Consider the following 20,594-nt stretch of genomic DNA (forward strand, 5'->3'; position numbering starts at 1 on the left):
AAAAAAACATCAAATAACATTATAAGATTTCGGTTCTAGCCAAACACGTGTGCTTAGTTGATACCTCTGTGAATCTCCTTGAAAGAAGATCACACATGATCGAATCTTCAGAGGTGGGATATTGACCCTTTAGACTATAACAGATGAAGAAAGTATCTTGAACAGATACTGATCCTCAGTGGTGGGGTATTGACTCTTTGAACTACAATAAATTGAGAAAGTATATATGATAGTGTACATAGTACGAAAAGAAAAAAAAAAGGATTTCTGTTCTACGTTATTTTCGGGGATAGGAATAATAATTGATTGAAGTGCGTATTAGGTGAGAGGAGTTAGAGCATCCACAATGGTTGGGGAGAATTGGGGGATAATGCAAGAGTGATTAGGATAGAGAAAATGGGAAGAGAAAGAAGAAAAGAAAAAAAAAAGGAAAAACAAAAATTAAATAAAAATAATACTATTTTATTAACTGTCCGGCCCAGCTGGCGCGTGCACTGGGCGCGTGCAGTGACAGCCACGCATGGCTGTCACACATGGTTAAAAATTATGGTGGGTCCCACATTTCTGAAATCTCCCCACATTTGCAGGAGAATCCCATTTTTCTCTTTCTTCCTTTTCTCTCTTCTACATGGCACTAATTTCTGACATTATTCTCTCATTATGCATTGGTTGGTTGCTCTTAGCTATATATCCTACTGGCCAGAATCAAGGACAAATGCTACTCTGCAAAAATCTGTTCTATGGCCGCAATCTCCTCTCCTTCACTGAAACGGCCACTTCTATGTCAGAGCTCCGGCAAGCTCACGCTTGCATGCTCAAAACTGGACTTTTCTGCCACCCTTATGCCGCCAGCCGCCTCCTAACGGCGGCGGCCACGACCATCACTACTACCGCCGACTCTCTCTCGTATGCCCGGTCTATTTTTTACCATACTCACCAGCTCAATGCATATATGTACAATACCATGATACTAGTCTGTGCTGATAAGTATACCTTCACGTTTATCCTTAAAGCCTGTGCTGCTACTGGGAATGTGAAACAAGGACATCAAGTACATAGCTTAGTGATAAAAAAAAATGTACTGTTATATGAAAATTATGTATTTAACACTTCGATTCATATGCGAAATCTAGATGCTTTGCAGAAGCGCGTGCTTTGCTTGATAGGTCACTGACCGATGATGTGATTGCATGGAATGCATTCTTGAGTGTTTATACAGAACTGGGTTTGACTGAGTTTGCACGCGAGCTGTTCACTGAAATGCCTGAGAAGAATCTCGAGTCTTGGAATTTTATGCTTTCTGGGTATGTGAAATGTGGGTTGATTGACGAAGCAAGGAGTGTTTTTGATAAGATGGTGGTGAAAAATGTTGTGTCTTGGAATGCGATGTTAAGTGGGTATGCTTAGTGAAGTGATATTGCTTTTCAAGGATATGCAGAGATCATATATGGATCCTGATGATTGTACCCTTGTGAATGTTCTGTCTGCCTGTGCTGGTGTTGGAGGTTTGAGTCAAGGGAAGTGGGTTCATGCTTACATCCATAAGAACAAAATTGAGGATTGAGGTTTTCTTGCTACCACTCTTGTTGATATGTACTCAAAGTGTGGGGATATTGGGAACACATTGGAAGTGTTTGGAAGTACTGTGAGAAAGGACATTAGTACATGGAATTCCATGGTTGTAGGGCTAAGCATCCATGGTTTAGCAGAGCAGCAGGCATTGAAGGTTTTTGGTGAAATGGTTGCTAGTGGGATTAAACCCAATGGAGTCACTCTTGTATGTCTTCTGTCAGCCTGCAGCCATGGAGGATTGTTAAACGAGGGTCGCGAGATGTTTCACGCAATGGTTTCTGATTATGAAAGTCAGCCTGCTATTGAGCATTATGGTTGTATGGGTGATCTACTGGGCAGGTTTGGATTCTTGAAGGATGGAAATCCCAGTGGAAGATGCTCCTGCCATTTTGGAATCCCTTTTGAGTGCTTGCAGAAATCACAACCATGTTGAATTGGCTAAATCCATTGCAACTAAGCTTTTAGAATCCAATCCCCAGCCCCAGGAAAGCTCTGGTTATGTTCAGCTATCAAATTTTCATTCATTGATGGGAAGATGGGATGAAGGGGAAGTTCGACAGAAGATGAGGAATCAGGGGGTGACTAAAGAGCCAGAATTGATGGAGTTGTTTATAAATTCTTGGCTGGTGAAGAAATGATTACCTAAACTTCTGGTGAGTTCTGTTTATGTCTATGAAAATTAAACTTGTTGCATAGTTTCAAGCTCAGCTGATTCCAGTAACAAAATGCATTAGTTTAGAGAAGTACATAATAATATTTATTTACAGCATTTTAAGTAAGCTTATGAAGATCATGACAGCAGAAGTTATTCTGGATATGAGCACTGACATAGGCTTGGTTCAGCTCAAACCATACCTGCCGGAAGACATTGATGATGATATGATGGTATTGATCACAATTCAATGTGAGGTAACATGCCAAGAGCTCTTCGAGTTCTTCTGGCTGTTTGATCCCTATCTGTGTGATCATCTCCACCATTGAATCTTTGAAGTCTTGTTCTGGGTTGAATGAACTCTTCACCACAGCAAAGCTGTCAAAGGCTGTTCTGTCATCATTCCCTCTTTTGCCCTTCATCTTCATCTTTGACCTTTTCATGTCTTCCAAAGCTTTGATCTTGCACTCAATCTTGGCAGTTGTTCTGGGAGAATAAGCTCCAACTTTGACACCTTGCTTTCTCCTTCTCCTTCTCCTCTGGTAATGCCTGGGAATATGAATGGATTTCCTTTCCTGATTGATCTTCATTTCTTCCAACTTATCTCTCTCAGAAATTGGATTGCTTTCCTCCAAACTTGAACCCTCAAACAAGTAGTCCCTTTGGACTTCCTTTTCTGGTTCAATTTCGAATATATCTTTCTCGATTGACTTGGGTATGATCTCTTCTCCTCCATTACATCCTATTTCCATTTCTGCTAGCCTCTCCTCTAATGCTCTTCTGCTCATTTTCCGTAACTTTTCATCTTTCAGGGACTTTGTTTTCCCATTAACCATGGGATCAAATTTCCCATCTTCTTCTGCTTTAACAATTCTGGAAAATGGAACCTCAAGCTCATTGATTGAAGCAGAAGAAAAGGAATTCCTACCCGCTGTACTCTTCTCGCCTTCAATCCTGTCCTCGCTAAATGAAAGCCTCCAGTAAGGATCATCCTCTCTGCTGTAAAATCTCCCTTCCTTCAACCCGGAACTATGCACCGACAAGCTCGGAGAAGGTAACTCCTGCTTCCCTGTAGCTTTATGCTTGATAGAACTCAGATTCTTTTGCTTGAACTTTGAAAACCAAGAAACCGGAAAGACATGAGTGATGAGGGAGTGATGAGATGAGGAGGAAGCAGAAGCTGAAGCTCTGTCTTTCTTCCATTTCATCATTTCACAGAGTGAAGAATGATTTCTTGGGATTTCCTTAGGGGGAGTGAAAAGGTGATATGAATAGTGGAGGGAAAGAAGAAGAAGAAGAAGAAGAAGAAGAAGAAGAAGGGGGGAGCAGTTAGGGGGCGGTTAGGGGGTTAATGGGAAGGTGGGTTTCATATTGGTGGGAGAGTGGAGAAGTGTTTTTGCTTTTTTGTGTGTGAATTGTGTAGTGCAGAATTCAAAAGAAAGGCCCGCCTTAAATGTTGTGTGCACTTTACCCACTTTTCTCCACTGTTGCCCTTACTTTCTACTTTGTACTTGTTCATTTACAGAATGGCTGTTCTGTTCTTCCTTGGGGGGACCAAATTCCCCTGCTCTTCTACCTATACTTGCAACTTCCATTCCCTTTACCCTTTTTACTTTCTTGTCTTTCTGTCTTTCTTTCTTTATATATATATATATATATATATATATATATATATATATATATATATATATATATATGTTTGGAAATTATAAGGTGTTGAATTGCTGATCACTATCTGGTGTTGTGCTTGATATGAATACATAGATTTAATGGGTTATATTAGATATTGTTAATACTAGTGCTAACAATACCTAATACGATTCACTACTCTTGTTTGATTGTACCAGGTACAACATGATACTCTTTGTTGTTTGTCTTTTTTTTTTTTGAGCAGCATTGTTGTTTGTCTTTTATGTGTTGGTATTGCAGTATATGAGATTAATTTAGCTAAGAGATATTTTTATATTGTTAATTGACAGCATCTTTACTTGCCACACTTCCTTTCTTTTTCTTTCATTTTTTTTTTCAACCAATTTGATTCCTCGGGATGCAATCGGTGGGCTACTAACATACAAGTTTATTTTTGTGTACTATATGTTCATTTGTTTATTTGTATTATGAAATTTATTTTTAATTTGCTGTTTTAAAATAAATATTTAATATATTAAAAATAAATTTCCAATAAACATTATACAGGGTATAATTGGAGAGTGATAGTACTAATTCCCGTGTAGTAGGATGTATGTATCGTAGGTGATAGGTATGAACAATGTCTTTATTCATAATTTGCTCTTGTGTAGAGAGAGGGGAGAGTGTTTAGCTAGAGAGAGAGCGCTATTGGAGGAGAAGGGGATCCCCACAAACGGCGCCAAAATGATATAATATATACGGGGTATAATACGTGTACGGGAGGCACAAGGCAAGATTGGAGCTTCCCGACCCGTCACTCGGATCCCGAGCCCTGCCTACGTCCGTACACATATTATACCCCGTATATACTATATATATCAGAGAGTTATACCATGGACCAGGGTTCACCTTACAAGGTGAAATCGGGTCTAAAATACACAATTTATATATTGAATATTCATAATTTACATAATAAATGTTTACAATTTACTTTTTACAAAATTGTGTATATTCAGTATATAAATTGTGAACATTTAATATGTAAATTGTATATTTTAGTTCCGGATCCACCTTGTCCACATAATAATTTGCCGGTATAATTTAACCTCGGGATGTGTTTGGACTTTGGATTTATACAATTATACAGAGATACTTGACTAACTATTTTGGAGACTTTGGAAATCTACCTGGCCCTGACCTACATTGGGCTCAATAATTTGAGTTTAAGCTTGTACTGGGCTTAAATGTGTGAAATTCAGTTTGAATTTTAAATTTGTTTATTTTGGAAAAAGAAAGAAAGGAAAAAAAAGAAAAGATGTTTTTAACTTTTAATTAATCATGAAAAACTTTTGGTCTCTTATTTAGTAAGATTCTGCGGGAGAAATTATTTTCCTCAACAATTGTGAATTTTCATGTTGGATTAGTGGTAGATGATTTTATTTATTTATTTATTTTTGGGTTGTGAATTTTCAAGAAAAAAATTTAATTTATTTTTTTCTTTATAGAATCTTTAGAGCTTCCACTAATTAAATAATGAAATATAAATTTTAGAGGTGAAAAGTTGAAAAAATGACCAAAGATCGAGTATCACTCGCGGTAGTGTGGGAGCTACCTCTCAAAGTGAGGGGCTCCTTGTGCGCAGTAAGCAAAGGTCTAGCCTCTGTGGTTCATGTTCAGTTAAGTTATCATGATTTACATCCTCCCAAATACTCTGTCGGGGTGTGGGGGCGCTTTAAGATTGGGGTTCAACCTTTTGGAAGAATGAAATATAAAATCTATATCCATTTTCCCATAAAATTTAAATTTTATTTCTCTATTTTTTTTTTTAATACATGTAGGCTTGGCCGACAGGGTATTTGCGTACTAATTTACTATACGACATTTGACTTTGGTGTCTCATTTACTTTCCAGTGTCCACCACCATAACCAACCCTCACCGTGTGGGGCCATTTTGTTTGTATTTTCTCAAAAAATTCTTATTTGTTCTTCTCAAGAAAAATATTACTGTAAATTCTAATCCATTCCCATAGTATAAGAATATCTATCCACGAAGTCTACTCTTATACTAATTTACTTTATCTTTACTTGAGAAAATGATGAAAGCATCACTTTGGGTCCAAGAATACCCCTTTTTTTCCCTTAGTCCTAAAGTTGCTGTTTCCCCCTGTCTTTCTTTCATTTTTGACCTTGCTGTTGCCCTTTAGCAACATCCCCATCACATAATAATATATAGCCACCAATTGCTTTACAAAAATTAAAAACAAATTTTATTTTCAACCATGGTTGCAGTAGGCGCTAGGCGCTAGTCGGGCGCCCGGACAGCGCCTAGCGCCTAGGCGGTCTATGCGGCGCCTAGGCGGAATCTAGGCGGCGCTAGGCGGGCGCCAAGAAAACAGTGCTAGACTTGCAGTTTGACAATTTTAATGAGGTTGTTTTCAACATTTACTCAAATAACACATCCAAATAAATGAATTAATGATAATTCATAAGTCATAACATCAAAACAATGGTTTTCAACAAAAAAAAAAAAAAAAAAAACATTAAAAACACTCAATATGAAATACTCAAATACTTCAATCACCCAAAGTATCAAACTAGTCTACTAGTGTATATATGTCATATTATATATATGTATGCACGCGCGCGTGCACACACACACACACATATATAATAAAAAAATAGGCCGAGTCAATCGGGTTAACTCGACCGAAATGGACGAGTTAACTCGACTAACTTAGACGCTAGGCGGCCAAATCGGCCGAGTTAGGCGCTAGGCGGGCGCCTAGGCGGCCGGTAACCTAGGCGGGCGCCTAGGGGGGAAATCGCCACGGTCTAGAGGCGCCTAGCGCCTAGGCGGGCGCCTAGACCGATTTTTACAACCCTGTTTTCAACAATTAAGAGTAAATACCCAAAATGGTCCCTCGACTATAGCTAAATTCACAAATTGGTCCTCAACTTTTAATTTCACCCAATTAAGTTCTTAACTTTGCAATTTTGACACGATTTGGTCCTCCATCTAATTGACCGTTTGTTGACCGTGATCGACGATCTCCAGAAGAACCTTCAGCTCTCGTCGGAGCACGTGGAGGCCTCCAGGATGACGTTGCACCGGTTCGGAAACACATCGTCTTCTTCGCTATGGTACGAATTCAACTATATTGAATCCAAAGGGAGGATGAAGAAGGTGACCGGGTTTGGTAGATTGCTTTCGACAGTGGATTCAAATGTAACAGTGCGGTCTGAAAATGCAACCGGAACCTTAAAAAACCGACGATGGACCATGAAATTACATATATATCCTCAAAAATCACAGTCAACAAACGGTCAAATAGACAGAGGACCAAATTGTGTTAAAATTACAAAGTTAAGGACTTAATTGGGTGAAATTGAAAGTTGAGGACCAATTTGTGAATTTAGCTATAGTCGAGGGACCATTTTGGGTATTTACTCAACAATTAATCAAGAGTTTTATGTATTTATTTAGGCACATATGATAATAATACAGATTAATGTTGAGGGGCCGCATCAGCTGATAATGCACACTCAGGTGCAAAAAAGCAAACACAAAAGTACACGACGCAAAACTATAAATTACACCCATTCTCAAGTTACGTTTTTACATTTTTCTCAAGGTGTACACGTTTTTAGTACACTTTTACATATCGCAAGGTGTACACATTTTTAGTACACTTTTACATATCATAAAACATGTTTTATAATTTTGCTTGGTGCACGTTTTCACATAATCTGTCTCCATAGTAGATATTTGATACTCCTTTCATCCCATTTTTTTTGTCTTATTTTCCTTTTTTGTTTGCCCCAAAATGTTGTCCTCTTTCCAAAATTGAACATCATCATCATTCTACTTTTCCTAATTTACCCTTATGAATTTTACTTTCTTTATTACTTTTATTTCTAAAAGTAAGAAAAGTGAGGGACATAATTGAAAAACACATAACATTTACTTTAATTTCTAAAAAAAAAGGTGCAAACAGTAAATGTGACATACAATTCGGCAGAGGGAGTATAAAGTTAGGAGTGTGTGCTATTAATTTCTATGTATTGCAATGATGAAATTAACTACTAACAGCCACATGCCCCCACATGGGCACGTTTTAATGCAGTTATGTATGGCTTATATCATTATCCTGAATGGCATATGTTAGCTGTTTCACTGCATAATATTTTTCAAGAATCAAAATTACTAAACTTGTATTCAACATTTAGTTTTTGATAATTAATGTCTTTTCTGTTTTTCCTTAAAAAAAAGTACTAACCTTGTAATATTTTCTTTGTACGTACAAAGAAAATGAGTATAAACTTGAGACTTTTTGTATGGAATTTTGAATACCAACTACAATTTTTTTGGCATTAAAGTTGTATAGACACACCACCTACTACATATAATAAGTACATAATAAGGGCAATTGGGATCAAATTTATGAGGTTAAGTAGCCCAGCATCAAATTTTGTTGAGTATTTGGTAAAAAGATCTTAGACTGATTATAATTTCTAATATTTCTACCTAACACATTATGAAAAGGAGCAAGTGGCAACCACCAACAGCTGCATACCATTATTTACTCCATACCCAATGTTGCAAACAAGTATAGTTGTAAGACACTAAAGGTGAGTTAACTTCTAGTATAAAAATAGGAAAATGGGCAAGAAAAATTTGGAAGCTTTTGGACATAATAGGGAGGAAATGAAGAAACTCAAAACTATCTTCTCTATTCCCTTTTTAGTCCTTGTGGTTTATATATAGAAGTACATGCCTACATGGTCTCATGCTTGAAACTTGTCCATGGCTCAACAAAAACTTCAATGTATTTTAGTTCTTTATTATCTCATTGTTTTGTTCAATGTGTCTGTTCCTAAGGTGTTGTGCCTTGGATATGGTGAGGAGGGTGAGTACATCTCAGCCGTTGGGGATCCGGGGATGACAAGGGATGGGCTGAGATTGGCCATAGAAGGGTGGAACCAGTGTAATGAGGTTGGAGAAGAGGTTCCTAACATGGGAAGCCCCAGAGCTGCAGATTGTTTTGATGTCTATAAGGCTTCTCCTTCTCTGTCTGAAGGTCAGGGTGTTTTTATGCTTTCTTGTTCCTCTCTTGGTCCCCATAGTTTACTGTTAAGGAGACATGATGGCTCTATGTTGTAAAAAAACAAATCTTTGTTTCATTTCATATTTGTTGATTGCAGGGGTTGTGTTCTTGGTTATTGAACACAAACTTGCATAATTTTGGAGTTTTTAAGGTTGTCTGATATAAATGATTGATGGTTTTGGGTGTGCAGGGAAGAACAATTGCTCTTTCTGCAAGTTAGTCCCATACATGTTGGTCCACAGGGTGACAGAGGAGGAAAACAAGCTAGGAATTGGGCAATCTTTTCTTGGAGTGGAACCAAAAGCAGTGTCCAATGCAGACCTTTATGCTGCACAGAAAGAGCTCTACTTAGGCTCAAAATGTCAGGTTGACGACACCCCGAAACCATGGCAATTCTGGATGATCATGCTGAAGAATGGCAACATGGATACTTATGCAGGAAAGTGCCCAAAAAATGGCCAAAAAGTAGGGCCATTTGGGTCTGGTAATAAGTTCCCTTGCTTTGGCAAAGGGTGCATGAACCAGCCTTTGATTTATCACAATTACACAACTTTACAAGGGCCTAATAGGACTACACTCAAAGGAAGCTTTTATGGGTCATGGGATTTGAACAATATAGGGAGTGAGAATGGGTCTTTCTATTCTGTGAAGTGGGAGAAGGAACTTGGAAAAGGAAGCTGGGTTTTCCACCATGTTTTGAGGACCTCAAGAAAATACCCATGGCTCATGCTTTATCTAAGATCAGATGCCACAAGAGGATTTTCTGGTGGGTACCATTATCCATCTAGAGGCATGTTAAAAATTGTGAGTAAATTCTTTGATTCAGACTGATGATTATTAAAACATAGGATTCTTGAATGTTGAATGATGAATGATCTGGTCTGGTTTTTCAGATACCGAGATCGCCAAACTTCAGAGTGAGATTCACCCTGAATGTGATCAAGGGAGGAGGTCCAAACAGCCAATTCTACTTGCTAGACATGGGGAGCTGCTGGAAGAACAACGGGAAGCGATGTGATGGGAATGTAACATCAGACGTAACGCGTTACAGCGAAATGATACTGAACCCAGAAACACCATCCTGGTGCAATCCTGGTGACCCAAAGCTATGCCCTCCATATCACACATTCCCTAATGGAACCAGAGTTCACAGGAATGACACTCTTAACTTCCCCTATCAGGCCTATCACTTGTACTGTGCCCCAGGGAATGGAGAGCATATGGAGACCCCTTATGTTCCTTGTGACCCCTACAGTAATCCTCAACCACAGGAGATTATGCAGCTTTTGCCCCATCCAGTTTGGGGTGCTTATGGTTACCCTACCAAGAAAGGGCAGGGATGGATTGGTGACCCAAGAACATGGGACCTTGATGTTGGGAAGCTGTCACAATCCCTATACTTCTACCAGGTACTCAACTTTTGCTGTTTTTCTAAGCTCTCACTTTCTCATAATTACAGATGAGAAGAAATTGAAAAAAGAAAGTGCAAAATGACAGTTTGACATGATTAATCTCCATTATTGGCATATGACTAACCTATAAAAGTTAAAGAAAACAAGAGGGCATGAACCTATGTTAACAAAGTTGTGTTTGGACGCATCCAAGTTGGTTAAGCTGTTGACTTTCTCAGCGGGAGCAGTATATTAGTTTTTTTAATTGGTTTGACCCAATCAGCTATATTGAATGATAGAATAAAGGATTCATTGTATTTAGTGTAAAGAACTGTTCAGATATCTACTATTTATACAGGAATAAGTTATAACCTAATGGGTCCATTCCTAAAAGGTCTAGGCCTAGGGTTTAACAAGTTATGGATAATTTAGACTGATTTACACACTCTCGCATAGTGATCTCAGGTTTCTTGTCACTAAAAGAAAAGTTGTGTTTGGTACAGGATCCAGGGACAGCACCAGCTAGGAGGAAATGGACATCACTTGACTTGGGAACTGAAATTTATAAAGATGCTGACCAAGAGGCAGAATGGACTGTCAGTGACTTTAATGTTCTTATCCTTAAGAACATCTAGAGCCAAATAGGCAATAAAACAAAATTGCCTTGGCAAAAAGAAAAAAAAAACATTCTTTTCTCATTTTTGAAAGATACTGATATATGGTTTGAAGAAAAACCTCATCAGTTTTTCCTCAGAGGTGTACTTGGAAATGAAAAATACAATGTTTTAAAGAAAATTTCTCGTTTTTTAATTATGTTATTCCAATCCTTAGTTCAAAGGTTAAGCAATGATTCTTTACTCTTTTGTTTTCTTAATCAAAAGATTTGAATTTTATTGAGTGTAATTTTATATATGGTGTTAATGAAATATTTTAAATATTATTCAAAGGAACAAGTTACTGTCCGAGCATATTGGTGGGAAAAATTCCTAGTTGTGATCATTCTAATTAAATCTTTTTTTAAGTTTTGATAATTTAATACGCATATTTAAAGTTTTAGTATGATTTTAATTATAAAATTTTTTGGTACCATGGTGTATTTTGTGTTACGACTTTCAATATTTGTTGTTGATGGTGTAAATTAGACGGAGGGTCTGAAATTTGTTATGGTGTGATCATTGAAGCAAATTGAGTGTATATAGATAGAATATTAATCGATCAGTCGAAAGACCCCAGCACGATACGATATAGCGATTGAGTGAAGTTAATCGGTTAGATCAAATCAAGCTGACTAACTTCAAGATATAAAAGTCTAGTATGAATAGTACAAAGTCAATGCTAATGACCTTGTGGTGTAGTGGCACGAAGTGGCTCTTCCAAATGGGAGGTCATGAGTTTGATCCCCATTGGGGATGGTATTGACTCGTTGTGCGCAAGAAGTAGGTCTACGTGGCAAGTATAAGTTGGAGAGATGAGGTAGTTAGTCAATTGATCTACTCGATGTTCTCATTAGACGACCAAAGCACAAGGTCAATCGCTTAGTCAAGAGGAGAGCGGGTGAAGTAGTCAATCGATTTACTCGATGGTCTCATTAGACGATTTGTCAGCCTTTATTTCCTAACTAACCTAGTAGCCTTTTAGAGGCCACCTTAACAACCTGCCCGCTTAGCTGGTCAAAAATTTTACTGCTTGAGTTATTAGGTCCAGTTAGACCTCCCTATAACTCCATCAATTGCTAATACTAATTAAATTCTAGTATTCAGCTACCATATATTATTATTAAACAAAATTAGTAAAGGCTTTCAAAAAAAAAAAAAAAAAAAACAACAAAATTAGTTAAGGGTCAAATATTAAAGAAAAATTGCTAATACTAATTAAATTATAGTATTCAACTACCATATATTGATTACTATTATTATTAAACCAAACTAGTAAAGGGTCAAATATTAAAGAAAAATAGTGGACCCCTCATGAATTAATATTCCCTTTTTTTTCTTAATAAAAAAAAGTGTTCTGCCGCATGCTAAAGCGAATATTTGAGTTAAACTATCACTAAACTCCTTTGATGAAACAAAATAAATAAACATTTGTTTTTTTGTGCACAACTACACATCATTTGGGGAAGGGTTATCTCTGAAGCTTAGGGTTAGAAGAAGCTACACCGGATCCACTTGCACCACTTCTCTCTTACAATCCGAAATTATTATTGGATATGCCATTTTTGACTTGAAACAAGTAATACATATGGCATGATTCTCGTATCTTTAATTCTTGTTAACATTTCTTGATCGAACTCGTTGTATATAGTCTCAATTTGCATTCTAACTCCATAATTTAAGAAAATACATAATATATGAAAACGTATACCATTGATATCAAAATGTACAGATCGAAAATTTAAAAAAAAAAAAATCAATGTAATGAACGTCACTAATTTATATTTTTGGTCACTAAATCATGGAAGTGAAGTGCAGTTTAGGGGAAAATGAAATATAAAGTAAAGTTGACTAATAGGTCGGGCTGTTAGTTTGGTAACTAAAAGTTTCCAAGTTTCACTCCCACCGGGAGCAATCTATATATAAGCTGGTTTACCTCCTTGTGGTATTTTGCCAGCTAAGTTTACTCAGGACACACCCTCAGATAGTGGTGGCGGGTTTCTCTCGTCATTAAAAAAAAAAAAAAACAAAAAAGCCATTTCTTACAACTTAGGATAATCCAAAATTACCTGTATATATACAGAAACAGAAGTGCATGCTCTCATGCTTGAAACATATCAAATGGCTCAACCAAAACTTCCAGGTTTCCACATTCTTCATCTTCTTGTTTTGATCAATGTGTTTGTTCCCAAGGCATTCTCCCATTGCAATGGTGAGGAGGGTGAGTACATCTCAGCCGTTGGGGATCCAGGAATGGCAAGGGATGGGCTGAGATTGGCCATAGAAGGATGGAACCAGTGCAATGAGGTTGGAGAAGAGGCTCCTAACATGGGCAGCCCCAGAGCTGCAGATTGCTTTGATCTCTACAAGACTTCTCCTCCCCATTCACAAGGTCAGTGTGTTTCTTTATGGCATCTTTTCTTGATCATTGAACATTCTGGATTATTAAGATTTCCATGTCTGATGTTTGATGGTTTTGGGATGATGATTGCTGTTGTTTCTGCAATTTAGTCCCTTATTATGAGTTAGTCCACAGAGTCACTGAAGAGGATAACAAGCTTGGAATTGGGCAATCTTTTCTTGGAGTGGAATCAGAAGCAGTGTTTAATGCAGACCTTTATGCTGCACAGAAAGAGCTCTACTTAGGCTCAAAATGTCAGGTTGACGACACCCCGAAACCATGGCAATTCTGGATGATCATGCTGAAGAATGGCAACATGGATACCTATGCAGGAAAGTGCCCAGAAAATGGCCAAAAAGTAGGGCCATTTGGGTCTGGTAACCAGTTCCCTTGCTTTGGGAAAGGGTGCATGAACCAGCCTTTGATTTATCACAATTACACATCTTTACAAGGGCCTAATAGGACTTCACTCAAAGGAAGCTTTTATGGGTCATGGGATTTGGACTCTGGGCTGAGCAATATAGGGAGTGAGAATGGTTCTTTCTATTCTGTGAAATGGGAGAAGGAGCTTGGAAAAGGAAGCTGGGTTTTCCACCATGTTTTGAGGACCTCAAGAAAATACCCATGGCTGATGCTTTATCTAAGATCAGATGCCACAAGAGGGTTCTCTGGTGGGTACCATTATCCAACTAGGGGCATGTTAAAAATTGTGAGTAAATTAAATTCTTTGATTCAGACTGATGATTATTAAAACATATGATTCTTGAATGTTGAATGATGTGGTCTGGTTTTTCAGATACCGAGATCGCCACACTTCAGAGTGAGATTCACCCTGAATGTGATCAAGGGAGGAGGTCCAAACAGCCAATTCTACTTGCTAGACATGGGGAGCTGCTGGAAGAACAATGGGAAGCGATGTGATGGGAATGTAACATCAGACGTAACACGTTACAGCGAAATGATACTGAACCCAGAAACACCATCCTGGTGCAATCCTGGGGACCCAAAGCTATGCCCTCCATACCACACATTCCCTAATGGAACCAAGGTGCACCGGAACGACACAGCTAACTATCCCTATCAGGCCTATCACGTGTACTGTGCACCAGGGAATGGGGAGCATATTGAGAGCCCCTATGTTCCTTGTGACCCATACAGTAATCCTCAACCACAGGAGATTATGCAGATTTTGCCCCATCCAGTTTGGGGTGATTATGGTTACCCTACCAAGCAAGGGGAGGGGTGGATTGGTGACCCAAGAACATGGGATCTTGATGTTGGGAGGCTGTCAAAATCCCTCCACTTTTACCAGGTAAGTAACTTTTGCTCTTCTTTTCAAGTTTCATTAGGAAGAACAGCAAAAAGTTACCCGAGGGTGTGCACCAACCAATAGGCTGGATCCCACTGGGAGTCGAACTTGTAACCTGGTGGCTACCAAGTCAACAACTTTACCAACAGATTGCCATGATTAATCTCCATTATTGACCTAAAAGATAAAAGAAAGGAAATCAAGAGTTTGGCATTCTAAAAGTATCATAATTTGGATGCAGGATCCAGGGAGTGTACCAGCTAGGAGGAAATGGACGTCAATTGACCTGGGAACTGAAATATATAAAGACCCTGACCAAGAGGCAGAATGGACTGTTACTGATTTTAATGTTCTTATTCCCAAGAAAACCCAAAGGCAATAACAAAATTTTGTTGTAAGATTGTTAATTGTTGTGAATTGTAATAAATTGTTAATCATGAGTATTCAGAATCTGTTTTAGACCAATTCTTGAGTGACGAGGAAAACTCGCAGCAACTATCCGAGAGTGTGCACTGGTAAACCCCGCCTTGTGAGCCTAGCCGGCCAAAAACCACAAGGAGGTAAACCAGCTTAGATTGCTCATAGCTGAACAGTTCAAACCAAGAAGATCAATATGTCACTCCTATAGGGAGTCGAACTATTTTCTTATTTGGGTTCATCATTTTAATGAAATAAAATTTATTTGTTAAAAAAAAAAAAGGAAAGAAAAAAAAGGGGACTCCTTCAAGAAAGTATATAAAGAGATGCACTAATACTGGTAATGACTTCAAGTCAAACACTATGCTGGTAACATAAAGAATCCTAAAACTAATGACCGGAAGAGTTAATCCTTCTCTACTTTCTATTCCTTCTATGTTATTATTAGAGAGAAAAGCATTTAACAGAAGAAATTTAACTTTTCAGACTGGAGGGAACTAATGAATCAAGAAAATGCAATTGAACCTGCAGCTAAGCCTGCATATGCATCATCATCTGCTATGAATTCTCTATCGTTGCCTCGGAGACCTACCAGAGAGGCATTTCCCACAGGACACCAATTTCAGTAAACCTTTTGGCTTCCTACTTCTGCTTCTGAGGCGCGAGAGCTGCATGAAAGAATTGTAGTTTAGGTGAAACTTGGTTCTAACAATCCCTATATAATGCAAATGTTTTGATATATCGAACATAAAATTATCTTAAAAATCTATTGTTACCTTTCGGTGGGATACTGGTGTAGTAGCCTTCCAGCAAAGCAAGCTTCTTGATCTTGGTTCCAATCTCCTGTATAGAAGAGAATGTCAAGGCTAATTACATTCTGTGATAACTACGGGTTTTCTCGAAAAAAAATAAATATACCAATTGTAAAACTTGGAAATATTAATAGTTGGGAAAAGAAGAACATACAGATTCTCTTGTTCGAGCTTTTCAGCAATGGAAACAGCCTTGCGTTTAGACCATCCACTCTCGGGCACACATCCTTCTGCTTGCTGAATTACGTGAGCAAGAGATACCCGGCTCCTCACCAGGCTCTGACTCTGATTCCTGTCCCCCAATTTTCTTAAATCCGAAGTAGAGGTCACGTTGGAAACCTTAGCAGTTGAGCTCGTTCCTTCAAAATGTTCACGGTCTACTTCTTCAATAATCTCGTTTTTCTCGATCCCAGTGGAGTTGACTGTCGTTAAGGCTAAACCTTCTGTATCTTTTTGAAACCTTTGTCCACTTCCATTGGTATCCTGAGATGGGGGCAAGATAATTGGCTGTGGCCGTGCCTTTGTATCTTTCCATAAATCAGCTCTAATTTCAATTGTCACCGGGGACCCAACAACAGACTCGAAAGCTTGCAAAATATGTAGTCTTAATTTTTCTGCCTTGTATTTTGTCGTGTGTGAACTGAATATTAGTTGCACAGTGGGAGCTGCAGAAACAAGAAAACCGCTAAGACTTTAACATGTCGAAGTAAATTTTTCGTTTCAGTTTAAGACTCGATATGTTATGACAAATTGAACAAGAATAGAGAATCAAACGCAAATGAAGTACCTGTGCCAAAACTAACCGAGATCAGCTTTCCTTCCTGATACAAGAACTGCTTTAAGCTATTTATATGAATCTTTTCTAGCACCGCCAACCAAATTTCTTCGAGTTCATTGCGGAGTTTACCAGACACTTGTCTACTACCTAGTTTTCTGTTATCACTAGAAACGTTGCATGTCTGCTGAGGATGTCCGTTTCTATCAACCGTGCCTCTCGTTTTGGAACCATTGTAACTGTCACTCGTACTGCCAGTTTGAAAGCTTTCCACCTTAATTTTTGTTCTTTCTCGGGGAAGCACCTCACTACACTCAGCATTACTTTTCCTGGGTCTCTCTCGTCCACCTCTATAATTTAAGCCTATGGGGCTTTGATCTAAACTAGTGCCTGCAGAAGAACTGGTGGGTAAGACGTACTGTTGATCCGGGGCGAGCTGAAGTAATGCAGCTGTAAGCCAAGTAAGTCGGTCATTTGATGTTCTCAGCTGTTTCTCCGCTTCAGATAACGTTTTGAGAGCTTGACGTAGCTTTTCCATGTCATCTTTAGATACTGAAACACATAACTGTAAGTAACTATTCATAACTGACACAACCCTATAGATAAACCAGACTCTTTATTTTTCAACAATAATAATATGCCATTTAACACAGTAAGGTGTCAAATTAAAATTTGCTTACATGCTTGGCGGCGGAAGAATCTCCTGATAGGACTGTCTTTTGTGAAATCGTAGCTGCCAGCGAGAATATCAGTAATGACTGTGGCAAGTTGTGACATTAAAGCCAATGGCTCGACTCCAGATTCCATGACCTCTCGCAAACTTTTCACAGTATTGACTGTGTCTGCTGATAGTGCCAAGTCGAGTAGATCTACTAACTTATCATCGGAGATAAGCCCGACCTACATACCATACAAAATCGTTATCAAAGCTTTAATTCCAAAATTTCAATGCACATTTGGTTAGTTAGCCAGAGAACTATAACTAAAGCTTTAATAGGACAAAACGACAAAGACTTACGAGTTCTTGAACCAAAGGAACAGAAATCCTGAGCCCGAGCAAACTCAACTGCTCGAGGGTCATCTCAGCATCCCTCAAAGATCCGTCTGATCTTGTAGCAATGAGCTTTAGTGCATCCTTGTCGATTTCTAGATCTTCTTTGGTTGCGATCCACTGCAATGTATAGATGATATCTGCATCTTTTAACTTCGGGAAAAAGAACTTCTGGCACCTGGATATGATCGTGTGAGGCAACACATCAAGGCTTGAACAAATGAGGACAACAACGAATCGCCTAGGAGCACGATCGAGAACCTTTATGATAGCACTCCAACTATCAGGCGACAAACTGTCACAATCATCAAAGATGAACACTCTATACGGAGATGGAAGATGAGCAAAGATCATATTGTCAAGAAGATCCATAATGTTCTGATAGTCGAAGTTGCTGACAGGTCCTATTTCCCTTATATTACGACTCTTCCCCATATCATGTGCAATGCAAGAGTTGCAAATTCCACATGGCTTTGGATGCTCCAAGGACTGGCAATTTAACGCCCTGGCAAATATACGAGCACACGAAGTTTTTCCAGTGCCATGAGGCCCGTAGAACGCATAAAGTAACCCAACCTTCCTCTTCACAACTGCATTGAAAAGAGCTTGTGCAACCAAATGCTGCCCTACTAGATCTCTGAAGGTTCTTGGCATATACTTTTGGTTGAGACTTTGGTGCCTCTCGGGACCGTGTCGATGAAACTTGCGTTGCTCCCCGGATCTTCCTTCAGACACAAGGTCGGAGTCGATTTCATGCTTTAGTAGATCATCAGCAAAGATACCCAATTCCCCCGAATAATCATGAACCCAAGCAGCATTGTCTTTACTTCCTAGAGATCCAGAAGGATCGACAAGTAGGGGCAACGCCTCGACAGATTTATCCGAGGAACTTGTATACTCAGATGTCACAGGCATAGCTGCAATGTCCTTCCCGTGAGGAAAAGCACCGCCTTTCTTTAACCTTGAATCAGATAAACCGCAAGAAAAGCTCCTTCCTGCCAGGTCAAAAAATGATTTGCCCCTGTCGTGAATTCTTGACCAGTTCCAAGGAATCCCACATCCATTCCTAGGAGCCCTCGTGATATTTTGATCTCCATCCTCTTCTGCAGTATGATACCTCGGGTTTGATGCACCTTGAGCTAGAGAATTAGAAGCCACAGACATCTCCTTTTGAGGAACCCGGGTTCTCCTTGCACCTCGAAACTTATGGCGTTTTGCTCTCCCACTGCAATATCTACGAACGGTTGCTTCAGCTTCCATTGCAAGTTTCTCAGTGTGAACGTGTTGTCTATAAGCTTTGGATGAAGCCACCTCATCACTGTCAACGGGGTACTCGTTCAATTGCTCAGAGAGAGTCTTGATATGATCATCTTGAACATACCGTCCATTTTGCTTGATACTTTTATCCCTCTGCTCACAGTTTCTAGAAATAGTGTTTTGGATGAAACCATTTATTTCATCTGGAATCAAATCATTCCCAAGAATCCTCCCGCTCGATTCTTCTCTCCTAACTCTTCTCCTTTCTCGAATTCCACTCTTATCCCCGTTAGCTTCACCAGAAGAAACTCTAGAAGATGCTACACGAAACTCTTGAGGGGAGCTACCAGAAAAGCATCTACCACCCATGGGACGTTCTATGCCTACAGATCGTCTCCCATTGCTTATAACAGAATCCCTTTCAGCTCTTTTGAGGAGGGCTCCCACGGGTGAAGGAGACGAGGGTGGGCTTGCAGAAGGATCCCTCAGGGACCTTGATCTTTGAAGGATGACAAGGTCCCTCATAAGGGACCTATCGGCCAAGATAGGGCTTTGCTTATGCATATGGTTCTTCAAATGAATACAATTCGTCAAATGTATATGATTGCGCAAATGATCACTAATGTTACCATTCACATCCTTGAGGATCCGGTCCCGGACAATCCTTGTCATGATCACCACATCAAATCGATCTGATCACATAAATATTCTTGAATGAAGACTGGAGATCAGAGAATACTCCATTCTCTCAATCCATATCATTATTACAAAGAACTTCCAATTCACTAACAGAGCTTCACTCTTATTTTCTCTATATATACCAATAATGACCAAATTCAACCATCAATCTTCACCTTCCAAAATTCTCACTCCAAACTGGTACTACTTCCCATATATACTATACTAACTGCTAGTCATGAAACCAAAAACTCAAAGAACCAACTATTGATGCACCCCATACCCAGAAATCAAGAACAGCAACCCATCTTGAGTTCCAGCATAAAAATTCAATCTTTACTGTTGAAAACACCAAAAAAGGCAAAATTCACTTATCTCAACTCACAAACATTGCATGCCAACAAAAAGCAAGAATAACACAAATTAAGGGCTTAAAGGCCTAAAGGGTCTCTGTATAGATCAGAGGAGAATTAAATTCTAAAAAAATAACAATAAAGTGAGGTCAGAAAAGCACCGCATTCACCTGAATCAAGAGAGGCAACCCCTCCTACTAGCTATGCTGCAAGCGACACGTTGATATCATTAACACTGTTTAGTTTCTTTCACTTTCCCAGATCTCCCTCTCCACCCCCCACACACTTTCACATGAACCTCACGGGAGCTTCTTGCAAGAAAACGATGGAGTAACATAACAAGACGCCAAAACACACAAACCCATGTTGCCTCTGTGCCTTCATAAAATGCGTGTTTCTTACTTTTCTTTTGTGAGAGTGAAAGGGAAAGGAGTGAATCAGTGAGTGAGAGATGCAGAATCTGAAATGTAGTTTTCAGAGTGAGATTCTGGGCAGTTTGGAGGAGAGTTGAAACTTGAAAGGGAGAAGAGAGAGTAATA

At 39.0% G+C, this 20,594-nt stretch overlaps 5 protein-coding genes across 8 annotated transcripts; 3 read left to right on the plus strand and 2 right to left on the minus strand.

Moving 5' to 3' along the window:
* The first annotated feature begins 628 nt into the window (after positions 1 to 628).
* On the plus strand, positions 629 to 1,564 carry LOC109164798 (pentatricopeptide repeat-containing protein At4g18840-like). Its single transcript, XM_019313345.1, has 3 exons — positions 629 to 906; positions 1,134 to 1,356; positions 1,439 to 1,564. Exons 1-3 carry the CDS (start codon positions 629 to 631, stop codon positions 1,562 to 1,564), a joined length of 627 nt encoding a protein of 208 aa, XP_019168890.1.
* A 720-nt stretch (positions 1,565 to 2,284) lies between these two features.
* Positions 2,285 to 3,729, minus strand: LOC109165187 (transcription repressor OFP5). Its single transcript, XM_019313847.1, has one exon. The coding sequence runs from the start codon at positions 3,433 to 3,435 to the stop codon at positions 2,344 to 2,346; it is 1,092 nt and encodes a 363-aa protein (XP_019169392.1). The 5' UTR covers positions 3,436 to 3,729; the 3' UTR covers positions 2,285 to 2,343.
* A 4,714-nt stretch (positions 3,730 to 8,443) lies between these two features.
* Positions 8,444 to 11,210, plus strand: LOC109165183. Its single transcript, XM_019313835.1, has 4 exons — positions 8,444 to 8,931; positions 9,149 to 9,762; positions 9,852 to 10,367; positions 10,853 to 11,210. Exons 1-4 carry the CDS (start codon positions 8,658 to 8,660, stop codon positions 10,982 to 10,984), a joined length of 1,536 nt encoding a protein of 511 aa, XP_019169380.1. The 5' UTR covers positions 8,444 to 8,657; the 3' UTR covers positions 10,985 to 11,210.
* A 1,905-nt stretch (positions 11,211 to 13,115) lies between these two features.
* Positions 13,116 to 15,320, plus strand: LOC109165184. The gene is made up of 4 exons (XM_019313836.1): positions 13,116 to 13,394; positions 13,514 to 14,112; positions 14,200 to 14,715; positions 14,954 to 15,320. Exons 1-4 carry the CDS (start codon positions 13,124 to 13,126, stop codon positions 15,092 to 15,094), a joined length of 1,527 nt encoding a protein of 508 aa, XP_019169381.1. The 5' UTR covers positions 13,116 to 13,123; the 3' UTR covers positions 15,095 to 15,320.
* Positions 15,321 to 15,434: 114 nt separating this feature from the next.
* On the minus strand, positions 15,435 to 20,594 carry LOC109165180 (protein STICHEL-like 3). 4 transcript variants are annotated; one of them, XM_019313833.1, is made up of 8 exons: positions 20,226 to 20,594; positions 19,228 to 20,041; positions 17,735 to 19,137; positions 17,397 to 17,616; positions 16,729 to 17,268; positions 16,096 to 16,606; positions 15,906 to 15,972; positions 15,435 to 15,797 (listed from the first exon to the last, which is right to left on the minus strand). In XM_019313833.1, exons 2-8 carry the CDS (start codon positions 19,694 to 19,696, stop codon positions 15,699 to 15,701), a joined length of 3,309 nt encoding a protein of 1,102 aa, XP_019169378.1. In that variant the 5' UTR covers positions 19,697 to 20,041; positions 20,226 to 20,594; the 3' UTR covers positions 15,435 to 15,698. The 4 variants fall into 4 exon arrangements, with proteins under 4 accessions (XP_019169378.1, XP_019169377.1, XP_019169375.1 ...); XM_019313832.1 differs by having other exon boundaries at positions 16,729 to 16,883; positions 16,926 to 17,268; positions 17,735 to 20,041; XM_019313830.1 differs by having other exon boundaries at positions 17,735 to 20,041.

This window comes from Ipomoea nil, unplaced genomic scaffold (genome assembly GCF_001879475.1).
Source record: "Ipomoea nil cultivar Tokyo-kokei standard unplaced genomic scaffold, Asagao_1.1 scaffold3069, whole genome shotgun sequence".
Classification (NCBI taxonomy): domain Eukaryota; kingdom Viridiplantae; phylum Streptophyta; class Magnoliopsida; order Solanales; family Convolvulaceae; genus Ipomoea; species Ipomoea nil.